This window comes from Bactrocera tryoni, chromosome 4 (genome assembly GCF_016617805.1).
Source record: "Bactrocera tryoni isolate S06 chromosome 4, CSIRO_BtryS06_freeze2, whole genome shotgun sequence".
In the NCBI taxonomy this organism is placed as follows: domain Eukaryota; kingdom Metazoa; phylum Arthropoda; class Insecta; order Diptera; family Tephritidae; genus Bactrocera; species Bactrocera tryoni.
The window spans coordinates 47,327,504-47,342,734 of record NC_052502.1 but is presented as its reverse complement, the minus strand read 5'-3'; the positions used below and the strand labels follow the sequence as shown (position 1 = coordinate 47,342,734).

General features: G+C 34.6%; 1 protein-coding gene across 5 annotated transcripts in view; it reads left to right on the top strand.

Moving 5' to 3' along the window:
• LOC120774786 (disks large 1 tumor suppressor protein) overlaps positions 1–15,231 on the top strand; it is a 58,688-nt gene that overhangs the window by 15,806 nt on the left and 27,651 nt on the right. For 3 of the 5 annotated variants that reach the window (XM_040104568.1, XM_040104566.1, XM_040104564.1), the window contains exons 2-5: positions 2,791–2,814; positions 3,629–4,231; positions 4,301–4,679; positions 8,352–8,439. In XM_040104568.1, coding sequence (XP_039960502.1) covers positions 2,791–2,814; positions 3,629–4,231; positions 4,301–4,679; positions 8,352–8,439 — 1,094 coding nt within the window. The remainder of the gene's footprint in view (positions 1–2,790; positions 2,815–3,628; positions 4,232–4,300; positions 4,680–8,351; positions 8,440–15,231) is intronic. The other 2 variants (XM_040104565.1, XM_040104567.1) reach the window with 1 other exon arrangement.

Here is a 15,231-nt window from a genome sequence, read left to right as displayed (position 1 = left end):
GAATAGACGATTACCCAAATAGCTGGCGGCCGCTGGCGGATCGACTCGATGCTCTGAAGTTGGCAACAAGCGCGTCAGCTGCCGCCAGACCGATGCGAAGTTAATTGACAAAGTAAATTTCGCTAAGAATCTACTTATTGTTATTTAAATCTACTCTATGTCATGTGTGTCACGTCTTCGCTCAGCGCTTTATTGCCGTATTTCCAGAGTCTTTCACAATTTTTTATATTTGCTTTTTTTATTGGTATTGTAGGTGCTCCGGCACTTTGTTATGCTTAATGAGTTAGAATTTTTTATGCGTCAGTTTGTTTTTGTGTGTCTTTCGTTGTTGTCAATTGACCGAGTTGCCTTATTGGAGCTTAGAAGAATTCTTTGAATTTATGCCCATAAATTTGCAGTGGAAATTGTTAATTTCTGAATTAAATCATAAATTTAGGGTCAAAAGCCGTCAACAGGACCTCCCACTATATCACTTAAGAAGATTGTTTATTTGAGATATTTTATTAATCATAACCAAAAAATTGTCGATGGAAATTTAGTAAGAGTTGATTATATTGTAGTAAAATGGTTACGAAACTCACTTAGGCTTATGATATCCATTGTTAAAGGGTATTAACAATTAAAAAAATAATGAATGTTAGTGAAAAAGAAGATATGATAGAAACTGAAAATAATATAATCTAATATTCGTCGAGAAACAGCATTAATTATGGCATGATATCTTACTCTATATAAGTTGCATACGACCTAGAAGTCTAATCAGAAACTAAAGATATAGTCATTCTCCGTAGTTTCTAAAGTGTGGCAACACGATCAAGTCATGATTAAAGAAATCATCAGCTTCCTACACGACCATCATCAACAATCTCCAAACCTGGTATTTTTTGTTGCAACAATTCAGTATGATTACTAGATTCTAAACGACCTGGCCTTTGGTCGTTGATATTTTCTCGACTATTTTTAAATCGTGTAAACCACGTATAAATTTGAGTACGGCTCACACAATGCTCACCACAAATTTATTTAAAAAAAAATCCATTTCTACGCTTTTCGAAGTTAGCCTTTAAATCCGAAAAATTCGCTTTCGACTTTCGAAATTGAGCTCATACAATTCTCACCGTAAAATTTATGCAGAAAAAAAATCCATTTCTCCGCTTTTCGCAGTTAGCCTTTACTTTCGAAAAATTTGCTTTCAAGTTTCGAAATTGAGCTCATACAATTCTCACCTTAAATTTTTTGCAAAAAAAAAATCAATTTCTTCGCTTCTCGAAGTTCGAAAAATTTGCTTTTAAAAGTTAGCCTTTCGAATTTCGAAATTGAGCTCATACAATCTTCACCATACAATTAAAAAAAAACAATTTCTCCGCTTTTCGAAATTAGTCTTCAAGTTCGAAAAATTTGCTTTCGAAAGTTAGCCTTTAAATTTGAAAAATTTGCTTTCGATTTTCGAAATTGAGCTCATACAATCCTCACAATACAATTTTTTTTAGAAATCAAACCAATTTCTCCGTTTTTCGAAGTTAGCTTTTAAGTTAGAAAAATTTGCTTTCGAAAATTAGTTTCTAAATTCGAAAAATTTATTTTCGAAATTCGAAATTGAGGTTATACAATCCTCACCATACAATTTTTTCCGAAAAAAAACCAATTTCTCCGTTTTTCGAAGTTAACTTTTAAGTTAGAAAAATTTCGAAAGTTAGTTTCTAAATTCGAAAAATTTGCTTTCGAATTTCGAAATTGAGGTTATACAATCCTCACCATACAATTTTTTCAGAAAATAATTTATTTCTCCGCTTTTCAAAGTTAGCTTTTGAGTTCGAATATTTTCTTTCGAATTTCGAAATTGAGCTTATTGAAAATTTCATTATTAAATTCAGTATAAAAGTTCCGAGTACGGAAAAAGTAGTTTGGAGAGCGATGAATCGAATATTGAACTAGCATAAATTAATTATACTTTCAGAAATTAAGCAATTTGGCTTAGTTAAATATAAGTAGATAGATGGATTGTTTCTTTTACATGTTAATGTGCATTTAAAGTGGTATTTTATTTTATCTTTTTATACTTATCACTTGACTCATTTACGCTTCTTAAATTGTGCTTAACAGCGTAAGTTCAAAATAAGGACCACACTTTATTTGCCATTTGCCATTTTAGTTTCATTTACATTACAAATTTTTGTTTACATTTGAATGCCGCAAAAGTAATGAGTGTTTAGACAGCAGGGCAATGATCTTTTAACTTCCGCGTCTGCTTGACGCTGATGGCATGGCTTATCTCACTAATAGCCGGTGGGATTCGTGCCTTGTCCATTAAACGTAAGCGAATGGGCGTGCGCGACGGCCACAAACAGCTGAGCAATTTAAAGGAAAAAAAAGAACGTGTATGTATCTACGTACATATGTATATAATGATATGATAATAGTAGTGCTATGCAGCAATGACAGCGGAAGTAGTATAAACGTTACAACAATGAAATGTTGCTGCCTCACAGTCTCCTAAGTGAATTGGGTCATTGTACATAGAAACAGCAACAGCAAAATAACCATGGCTCTGGCGGCCAATTACCATTGATCTTAAGCAGCTGTTGTTGTTTTTTCTTCCTACCGCTGACGTGTTATTGGGCGTTACACCACTGTCATTTAAACGTCAAAGAACTTTGGATTATAGCATATTTCGCGCTGAATACTTTACTGTTTATTTATTTATTTGCCTTTTGTTTGTAGTTTTCTTATACTTCAAATTTCCATTTCGAACATACTGTTATATCTTAATTTGCTTTTGTCACTTTGCAGATACACAGAGCGTCATCGACGAAGGTAAGCGAGCGGCGTGCCACGAAAAGGAAAGAAGTTTCTTTTTTCTCTTCCTTTTTGTCTACTTAACACTCGTTCAATGTTTTTTTGTATGTGTGCCAACTAATATTTTATGCTCTCAAATTAACTGCATTGATTGTTGTTATTGTTGCTATTTTGTGTGCTACTGGGAGCTTGCGTTGCCTTGATGACCGGGTCATGATAACAAGTGTCTTTTTAGCGAAAGCAAATTGGCACAATTTGCACATTGTACCACCTGAGTCGTGCCGCTATCGACGTCACGGTGCCCAATGAATATGATATTGTGCCAATTTGCAACACTTACCATATGTCTACCTCTACATATGTATGTATAGTATATATACATACATATATATATCAATAATTGTGTGTATGTGTGTGTAAGGGCGTACGTGCTGCCGTTTGTATTGTCTAAATCACAGCATTTCAGTCGATTTATGTGCTCGTGCTCGTGTCCATTTGTGTTTTCATTTCTTTTTTGTGCCGTTTCATGTGTCCACTTTCATCACCACTCAAATAATAACAAGTGTCTGTCGCTGTGTCTGTGTGTTTTTGGTCGACATTGTAACTATTCGCTATTTGCTCACAGCAAGCAGACAACTAACTTCACGCATACACATATACATATACATATGCTACCTTTGGTTATTGTTGCTATTGTCAGGTTGTCAATCAATATACTACTCGCTGATATGTTTGTAACACTAAAATCATGCAAATGTTACGATCGTTTGCAAATATACAAAATTAACACTTTCCTCTTAATTGATTCGTGTGTTGTTGTTTTTGTTTGCAGGTGAACGGTGATGAGAGCTGGCAATATGAGGATATTACATTGGAGCGTGGCAATTCTGGTCTTGGTTTTTCGATTGCCGGCGGCACAGACAATCCACACATCGGCACGGACACCTCCATTTATATAACGAAATTGATACCGGGCGGTGCCGCCGCTGCCGATGGACGTTTATGCATAAACGATATCATTGTGTCGGTGAATGATGTGTCTGTGGTGGATGTGCCGCATGCATCCGCTGTGGATGCGCTGAAAAAAGCTGGCAATGTGGTGAAATTGCATGTGAAAAGAAAACGTGGCGGTGGCGGTGGTGCTGCTGGCGGTGGTGGTGGTGACGCTACTGCCGCCACATCGGCCACATTGCCACGTAGTGCTGCCGCCGCCGCTGCAGCTGCAGCTGCTGCTGCTGCCGGTCCGAAAGTGGTCGAGATCGATTTGGTGAAGGGTGGCAAGGGTTTGGGCTTCTCCATAGCCGGCGGTATTGGTAATCAACATATACCGGGCGATAACGGTATTTATGTAACGAAAATCATGGACGGTGGCGCCGCTGCGGTCGATGGACGCCTCTCGATTGGCGATAAGCTGATTGCGGTGCGCACAAATGCGGTAATGTTGCTCATTTATTCTCTTCCACACACATATGCTCATTAATTGCATAATTTAATTGTATTGCAGGCCGAAACTAATCTGGAAAATGTAACACATGAGCAAGCGGTCGCCACACTCAAGTCAATTACGGACAAAGTAACGTTGATCGTTGGCAAGACGCAGCACCCAGTCAGCTCATCACAGCCACAATTTGCGCCGATTAATTCGCATTCAACAGGTGCGATAAATAATATTGGAAAAACAGTTGTTGATTTTGCTCGTTCACCATCACCCTCAATCACCACCAACACCACCACCACTACTACCACGTACAACAACAACAATGTTAGCCACACAGCTACCACGAATAATATCAACAATAATATACAAACCTCAGTACCCGCCTCCTCCACAGCAGCTGGTGTTGTTGTTGCATCAACATCCAGATCCCATTCACCTTTGCCTCGTAAGACAAACGCATACATATACATACGTACATACATGCATACACATACATACATATAAACAATCAAACATACATACATGTTTACAAGTATACATACATACATCTAGTATTCAAGTATATGTATATATGTATATACATTTATTAAACAAGTACATAGATATACTTGCAGCTGATATACAATTACAAAACAGCTATATTTTCGTAATTTAGCTTTAGCGTTAAATCACTACAAGCTGTTTCGTTCAAATTAGTTTAACACAAAGCAAACTATTGCTACTGTATTTCCGCAATAGACCTTATAGTTCTAGTTCAAATTTGTTTTATTTATATCTAGTCGCTATAGCTCATACTTTTGCATCCAAAAGTTTATTATTTTAATCAATGTGTTGGAAGTGTGATTACTTTCATCTGCTTTGGCGCTGTAAACAAAGTTAATACCGGCAATTAAGTTTAAATCGCAAATGTGATGAGTTAATCAAAACGTTAAAGTGCCAAAATATTAGGATCCAACACACCACCAGCAGTAGATATATATGTATGTATGTATATACATATGTATATATAATAATAATTAGGTTTAACATTCGTTAGGAAACCAGGAATGATATGCGCATTCTTTATAAAAATACGTTCTAACTGTATTCAATTCTTCAAACATTGAAGAGTAGCGAATCGAACAAACAATTGGCTTAAACCAATAATAATGTTCTAATCTAAAGCAAACTTCGAAGGCTCTTATCAACGTAGCAAGCTGAGTCGATTTACCTGCATATATGCCGTTCCCACGGCTGTGGGGTCAAAGTAACCGGAACGGACCCTGATTTTTATCCCGCCAATGACTCTCAAGTCGGCACCATGCCTCGAAATTACTGCAGGCAAGTCTTCGCAGGTACAACGACAACAACATGCATATATACGTAAATATCCCTCAACTGTTGAGATATCGATCAAAAATTTTGCACAAGTCCTTATATTTCCAAGAAGCTACCGGAACCGCCGATAGTGGAGCATTATAATATATGCAGCGTTACAAACTGATCGATGAAAATCAAGTTCTTGCATAAAAATCTTTTTTAATTGACAATTTCATCGTAACGGAATTTGGCATATATTATGATTGTTGTTGTTGTAGCGGCAGAATTCAGCCGTGTTGACAGTCCTTGACCGGATAAAAAGTCCGAGTCCATTTCGCTTATAGAATCGATATTTTGAAACATTTTCGAGTACTTCCTCCATGTATCAAGATATTTAAAGAGCATCGATCGCTTTACTTTACCGCCTCTCCAGATGTTTGTAATCACCCTGCCAATGTGCTGAAACACACCAACAAAACCAATACAAGATATATTTTTAATAAACTAACACTGAAATAGGCTAAGTACTCACATATACATACATACATACCTACATGTGTGGATCAAAAATATTCTTTAAAGTAAATGCTTCCAGCGTTTTTGCGTCCCTCCATTTATGTGCCGCGCTATTTTAGCACTTTCTTTTTTTATTTCGCTAGCGTTAAACTTAAAATTCAGAAATATTAGAGAAATATTATAACTGCAAAGGAATTTAAGCATGCTAGAACGCAATGTAAGCACAAGCATAAAAGTACAAACACACTTTTGCAGCTTCCAAAAAGACTATAGTTTTTTACTTATTTTTTAAATTTTTTCGATTTTTCTAAAGTGCAAAGCAAATATGTATTAATGTGTGGCTACTGTAAATAGCGAAACTGTTTTATTATTCGTTTGGCGTCACGTATTGTGCATTAGCACTGCGCTGCGTGCATGAATTCGCCAATGACTTGCGTTCACGCGTTCAGCAAGTAGCCCCCAGCTGCTTTGAGACGTTATTTCATTGCAATCGTAAAAATATTATACTTAAGATGTTTCTATTCTCAATTTTTTAAATTCGCTTTTGCAACCACAAGCACGCTGAGGGAATTTTTACCAAGCAATTACTAAAAATTAAATTAAAATAATTTTTATAAAAAAAATTAAAAATTAGATTAAATGCTATTTTACATAAAATTAACTAAAAATAATAATAAAAGAGTTAATTAGTTAAAAAATTAATTAATATTGATTAATTAAAAATAATTTGTTATAATTAAATAATATGAATTAATTAAAAAAATATATAACAATTAATTAGTTAAAAAATATTCATCAAAACAACATAATTATTTTAAAAGAGTATTAATACAAAAAAATTATTTAAAAAAATCGAAATAAAAAATTTAATTAATTAAAAAATTACCACGAGCTCGCTGAGGGAAGTTTTATCAAGGAATTACTTAAGATTAAAAAAAAACGATTAATTAAATTAATATAATAATTATAAAAAAATATATTAAAAAAATATTTAAATAATATTTTAAATCAAATTACCTAAAAATAATAATAAAAAGTTTGATTTAAAAATCAATTAATTAATATTGATTAATAAACAATAATAAATTAAAAAAATAATAAATATAGATAAATAAATAATTAAGAAACATGAATTAATTAAAAAAAATATTTTAAAAATTAATTTGTTAAAAAATATTAAATAAAAAATAATTATTATTTTAAAAGATTATTAATATTAATAAAATATCAAAAAAATGTAAATAAAAATATAAATTATTTATTTTAAAAGAATATGAATTACTCTTAATAGTAATTATAAAAAAAATAAAATAGTATTTTAAATAAAATTCTCTAAAAATAATAATACAAGAGTTAATTAATTCAGAAAATTAAATTTAATTAAAAAATAATTAATGAAAAAATTAACTATTTTAAGAATATTGATGCATTAAAGTAAAATAGGAAAAAAATTAATTAAGAGTAGTTAATTAAAATAATTAAGTGATTAATATCGCACTCCTCGCAGCACGATGTCAATTTGTATTTTTTTTCAAAATTATTCTTATGGAATCATAAGTGATAAAAAATATTAATTAAAATAAAATAACGTGTGCTCTTCCGATCTATAAGATAATATTAAAAAAAAATATTCAAATAATATTTTAAATAAATTAACTAAAAATAATAATATAAAAGTTAATTAATTTAGAAAATTAATGAATAATGAATATTGATTCATTAAAAAACAATTAGTTTAAAAAATAATAATTTTTTTTAAATACTATTAACAGAAAAATATTAAGTAAATAAGTTAATGCATTAAAATAAAATAAAAAAAAAATAGTTGCAAATAATTAATTAAAAAAATTAAGTAATTAATAAAAAATTGGTCACCCTCCGCACTCCTCGCAGCACGAAGTCTAATTGTATATTTATTCAAAAATATTCTTATCAAATCATACGTGAAATTCCTAAAGATAATACTTAAATTTACTGCAATATGTTTATTATGTATGCACATGTGTATGTTTTTTTTCTTCTTCTTATATTCCAACTATAATTTCTCTTAAAATTCATAAAACGAAGTATTCCAAAACACATTAATTCTTTTACTCTTCTCATTCCCGTATCTTTGCAATCATTTGTTGACCAAAAATGTAACTCTAAACAAATGTTAATACATACTCGTACATAATAACATAAAAATGTACAAATGTATTCTGTTATACAAAAATGCCAATGCCATCGTAATGCAATGTTTGTGTGTGCGTGTTGTGTTCAATTTCCGCGCTGTGGTTTTTGATAATTACACAAATTATAGAACCAGCATCTAGGTATGCGTCATCGAATGTGCTGGCCGCCGTGCCACCCGGAACGCCACGTGCCGTCAGCACTGAGGATATTACACGGTAAGTGCAGTCACTGAAATTCTATAAACCACTTATGTATAAATAGTTATAATACATTGTAGTAATTTTATAATTCATTTATTCATATTTTTATATAAATTCTAAAGCTAAAAGACTAAATGATTTATTTCATTTGGAATTATTTGGTTTTTAATTAAATTGGATATTGTTCGAAAACAAGTATGCATAAGTAAATTGTATAATGAACTAAATACCTATATATATTTTTTTTCCAAAACGACAACTTATAACTTTCCTTACCAAATTCGAATTAAAGTGTAATCCATGTCGAGGTTCCCAAATTTTATACAGAAAAAAACACAGAAAGTTCGAATTTAATGAGGAATGTTATGATTCGAAAGAAAATTCTTTGAAATTTATGCTTAGATTATCTCTTTCAATTGTCGGACGCAGCTACATATGTCTCAGATGATCTATCCGTTAAGTCCAAATTTCGATGACCTTACTATCACCACAGGAAAACGTCTTATGGTGTGATATCACATGATCTTGATGGCCAATCGGCCGACTCAAAAAGTGAAATTATCGGCTCGTCTCGAGCTTATCTGGCCTTTACTGCCTGCCTATAGATCCCGCCGTACGATTTTTATGGGGAAGTTTATGTAGATCATAGAAGTTGCTCTGCGAAATTTCAAGTTTGTAATTTTCTGCATACCCGAAATATGCGATGGGGTATAAAATACCCAATGCGCTAATAAGGATTCTAGTGCACCTGAAATTTAATAGACTTGTATGTGACTGTGTCAACTGTGTTACGAAGTAGATGCAAGTGAAACCGCAATTGTGAAATAGTGCGGGTGTTGAAATTGTGAATCATTTTCTGGTTTTTGAAAATGTCTCAACTTTGACCTCGAAAATGGGCACTTATTAATCGAAATTTTGTCCTGTCTTATAAGGATAACACATTAAGTCACGCCCTTACTTCGGCAAACGCGTGACGCGGTCTCCTTGGTGTTGCGGACGGGAATCTCGATACTTATCCACTATCTGAGATGGACTTCAGCGAGTTTCTGGCGCAATGTTCTTCGAAAGTTTCGTCGTCATATTCATAAACCCACGTCTCGTCACAGAAATGACGCGTTTGATGTATAGAGGACTCTTCTTAGTTGGTTGATAAGCAACCTCTATTCCAAGTCGTTTTTCCTAAAGACTCAGATCTTTTGGTACGAGTCGAGTACCCAAAACATTAAGCAAAATGTGTTTAGTACTTTTTTCTTTCTTTAACTTTTTCGATGTTATCGTTATTAACAGAGGTAAATGGATCAATTGTCGAAGCACCATTATGATTGAGGTTTCTCCAAAGCATCAGTTCTGAACACATTAATCGTCTCTTCGGGTGTCGTAAAACGTTGACCTTTTAGATATTTCTTTCTTACGGGAATAAAAATAAGTCAGTCGGTGTCAAGTCAGGAATTTATTGTAGATCACTCAGCAATACCGTGTATTAACCATCAAATTGAGTGCTCAAAAATGCAGTTGTTCTAGTCGATGTACACACATATAAGAGATCGCATTGTCGTAGTGAAGAGTGATCCGCCTTCGGCAGTTCATTTCTTGAATAACAACTGGCAAGCATATGGTTGTGTACCACTCAGAATTTACTGTTCCGCTTTGTGTAGAGATGTGGTTGCGGTCTGTCCAGTTTTTCCACAAAAACAGGCAACAATTTGCTTGGAAGTGCTTCGTGGGCGAATCGTGCGAAAATCTTCAATCTTACTGTAAACAACAAAAATAGTGTTCGTATTTCAAAACGTTCTGAGTATGTATAATATCAATAATGTCAAACTTTACGATAAAGTTGTGAGTTGCCTGATTGCTACACTAGGGTCGCCAAATCCCGAAATATAAAATACAATCTACGTACTTTCGAAATTCTCAAAAACTTGTGCTCCTGATAAAGTAGACGACCCAAAACACTTCTGCAACATTTTCAAGGATTTCGTAGCAAACATTATTTGCTTTTTTACTAATGATTTCCTTACTAAAAACGCTAATGATTTCCTTACTAAAAATGCTTGAGCACACAAAAGCTTTGCAAAAGCCAATAGGCACATTTTGGGAATTAATTTTTTAAATAATTTGTTAATTTCAGTTTAGCAAATTAATCATCATTATACCAAGGCAGCTTGATAAGTCAGTTTTTGCTCCGTCCTTTGCCCATTCGCAAACCTTTTGTAGAGATATTTGAAATTTTGCTAGCAACATCGGAGAATAGTCTTTAAATCCATCAATAATGGTTCACAGGTCTTTTCCTTCAGTCACTTCTGAATCCATGTGCTTAACACGTTTTTTTAATTTTAGATTCTTCGAGTTTTAAACTGATTGAAGGGAGTTGTTCTACGATCTCATTATGTCCATATCGTATAATATTTGGATCGAATAATTTATCAGTATCGTATAAAACTGTATTCTACTTATACAATTAATTTGTAAAATCGCTACCTTTGTCTTCACCATTTTCACCATGACTGAGCTATGGACACTTTCCGAACATATGATTCCTATCGCTGACGCAACTTCTTTCAGATTTTATTAAAATTAATTCTTATTTGACTCGGACAAATTTATACAGGTTATTCATCAGATAATAAATTAGACCGTTATCTGTAATAACACACTGCTCAGTGGTAAACATGAATACTACTAGGAGCCAAAAGTAGTAAGACATTGTTCATAATTTTAAAATTCTTAATTTATTCTTCAAAATCTATGTCGTCCCCTTCAAAGTAATCTTACTAATTGTTGCCCACAGTAGTATGTGTGTACGTATTTGTACATTTGTAATTACAATAATAAAAATTTAATTAATGACATAATTACCGTTATAGCAACAAGCGCAGCATTTAAATTGATAACCTTTTTATGTCAAAACAATTAAACTCGGTTTTATTGCTTTGTTGTCTTTCGTGATGTTTCGAATATACCATATTTTGTCGTACTGTTAGCACAAAACTTCGGTTTCGGCTGGAGTAGTGGTTCTTTCCGGTTGTGGTTACTTCTTAAATAATTAATGCTAAATTCCGGTGGCAGTTCCCGCGATTTTAACTAAAAATTGAGATATCTACTTATTCAACTATAGGAAGCCGAACTTGCTCACAAGATTTTTTGTGACCCGTAATCGGTTATAGCCATAATTCCTTCGGTCGTCACCGTGAACATGAGAAACGTGGGGAACATTATTGAGGGCTGAAAAGTTCATTGGCTGATATATATTGGGTAGTCGAAAAAGTCTTTTCGTATATCTAATGAAACATCAACTTATATCTTTATATTTATAATGAACTTTAATGAACCAAATATGTTCCATTTTGTCGACCACTTTTTTCCGCTAGAGACTTTATTCTATCACTGTAAAACTTTTCTGGTTTCTCGGCAAAAAACTGCGACAGGTAATTTTCACAGTTCTCTTGAAGCCAACTTTCCTCCATTAAGAAAGCTCTGCATTCACCGAAACAAATGGTAATCCGATGGTTCATGGTGAAGGCTATATGGTGGATGCAGCAAAACTTTCCAACCATGTTCTCCCAGTTTTTGCCGAGTCATCAAAGATGTGTGTGGTCTAGCGTTGTCCTGATAGAAGACGAAGCCCTTTCTGTTGGATCAGTTCTGGCCGTTTTTTCGATTGCTTGCTTCAATCTCATCAGTTGTTGACAGTAAAATGCAGCATTAACCGTTCTACCAGGCTGGAGCAACACATAGTGGATGATTCCTTGCCAACCCCACCAGACACTCAGCATAACCTTTCAAGGTGTCAATCTTGGCTTCGCGACCATTTGTTGAGCTTCACCACGCTTGGACCATGATCTTTTTCGCACATTATTGTCTTATTTGATCCACTTTTTGACTCCTGTTACCATTCGCTACCGAAATGGTTTGATTTCGTTTCGTTTCAGCAAAGAACCGCAGATGTTAATTCGGTCTATTAAATTTTTTTACAGACAATTCATATGGTATCCAAACATCGATCTTCTTTTTGTAGCTTGTCTTTTTAAATGGTTCAAAACCGTTTGATGATGAATATTAAGTTCGTTAGCGATGTCATAGCTGCTTATGTGACGGTCCTGGTCAAACTTTTACTTTTTCAACGATAGGTCGGCCAGAGCGAGGTGCATCTTTTACATCGAAATTTCCAGAACGGAAGCGAGCGAACAATTGTTGTGCTACACGAACTGATACTGCGTCGTCTCCGTAAACTTCACTATTTTCATTGTTGGCTTGCGTGTCATTCCTCCCTTTTTTATACAAAAATTTGAAAATCTAGCGAATTTCTTCATTATTTTCACTTACTTTTGAACGGCTGTAACCTTTTTTCAACTTCACCGAATTTAATATTTTTTTATTTAAATGAAGCTTAAAAATTCACCTATCCAACATTATATGATATGACACAATGTGATTGGTAGCACTGGAGATATACTACGACTGCAACGACATCTATTGACAACATACGAAGAGACTTTTCCGACTACCCAATATAAATCAAAGATAAATTCAATATTCCTCACTAATAATCATGTACTCTAGTTTCATTTGTATCCTATGAAAAATCACTTTAAACAATTATGAGGTTTATAGTAATTTCAAAATGGATGAGTCGATCTTTTAAAGATCAAGACTATCGCCCCGTGGATCTTACATTTTATATTATATCGATGTAGCTAACGAATTCAGAAGGGTCGAACCATAAGATCCCTGTAAGAGATCCGTAACAGATCGAAATTTTAATTGCAGCGATAAGTTGAATTGTTTTTGAGGCCTGTATACCGCCTAGAAACTTTGGAAAAATTATATATTAAATTTGGTAAAGTAGTATTTGACGAGCTCCTAAGCGAACCGGGGAGAGTATGTCTCTTGCAGATTCTCAACAAGATTTTCCGTGTCATTTACATAGGCTTCTACTTTCTCTTTCTTTAATTTTCAAAAATTACTCTTTAATTTTCAAAAAGAACTTGGTCTATTGTTCATTGCTCCATTAGACATTCATTACCATTACCAACAAGTACTGACCAAATTACGGATAACGGTTAAATCAGTTATAAGACAGAAAAAACGTTTTTTGTGATTTTTTTTAATTTGAATTTTATTTACTTAATAAAATTACACTTCGAGTGGCCTAAATATCGGTATTATTATCAAAAATCTTATTCCTATATATTCACCTGACAAATAAAGGGTGCCCTATTTTGAGGTTCCCTACTTTTTTAAAGAAAGCGACTTCAAATTTAACGGGGAATGTCTGCTATCATTCGAAAGAACATTTTTCCGCATTTTGAAGATTAACTCTTTCAAATGTTGAGCGCGGCTAGGTCTCAGATAGTCCATTCGTTGAGTCCAATTTTCGAAGACTGCTTCGATCATTACCAGTCGAAATGGCGAATGATACGCCTTATGTTATGTTCCAAGGCATGAATCGGATCGGGATAGTTCGCATAGACTTTAGACTTTACATATCCCCACAGAAAAAAGTCTAACGGTGTGATATCACACGATGTTGATCGCCAATCGACCGGCCCAAAACGTGAAACTATCTGCTTGAAGTGTTCTCTCAATAAATACATTGATTGATGTGATGTGTGGGAAGTGGAGCCGACATGTTGAAACCAAATGTCGCCGAGATCATGAGCTTCAATTTTAGGCATCAAATACTCGGACATCAACATCGGATCTTCTTGGAAGAGCACATAGAGCGAGCGATGTCGCTGAAGCGAGGTCGAGCGGCTTCAGTTCTTGCACAAACTGTATTTCGTACACTTCCAATTTAAGATATCGACGTAAAATGTGCCAAGTCGTTCCATACGTCAGTCCGAGTTCCTACGAACGGCGCCGAATCGGTTCTCCACGATCTTCATGTACACTCTCAGCTATGGCTAATATATTTTCTTCAAAGCGAGCTGGACGTGGTCTATTCGGTCGTATATAATCCAATAACGGATGCTGGGTCTCAATTGGTTGATGGTGTTGAGAATAGTACGCTCAGTAGGTCGAGGTATGTCAAAAAAAGGCTATTGAAAAAAGTACATCTACTTGGATCACCCGTTATCTACCGAATCTACCATGCGAGAAAATGCCAAGCATTTTTGTCGCTTTTGTTTACATACAAACCGAAGCGTCATCGTTATCTCGTTAACCTTATCAGGTGACGCGGTTAAGGGGCGTTGTATTATGATTCAGTATGCGTTAAGATTCGTTTTTTTTACTTCGGGTTATCGCTTATTTGCATGTACATACATACATATGTATGTATATATACTTGAGAGCGCTGATATCTAAACGTCCACCAGAATCCGGCGCGCGCTCGTGAAATGAGCAGACGCAGCTTTTGATTCATAGGCGTCTCCGCACTGTGACGCACAACAAAGATGACTACTGTTGACTTACCGAATAACTCATTGTGCGACTGACTAACTGTCTTAACTGACTGCCCGACTGACTGATGGTTGCCCATAAAAAGGGTGGTGGCGGAGCGCTAACGCTTTAGCGTAACTCCGACGTTTCGGCTCGGAGCGCTTGGAAAACCATATTTGAGTGAGTTTACATTGTATTGTCGTGTCTCAGCCAAGACCAGCCAGGCAAAATAAGCTGCCACGACACTCATATGTACGCGCATACGTGAATTACCACGATGCAGCGTCACCGCGTACGCCGCGCTCATCTCGCGCTCTGTGTACGAGCGCTTTTTCGCATTAATTCGCGTCGCGCGCATTACTTAATTTCCTCTTTGATTACTTTTATTTCACTTCACGTTTTCTATTCAAGCGATAAACGTGTATT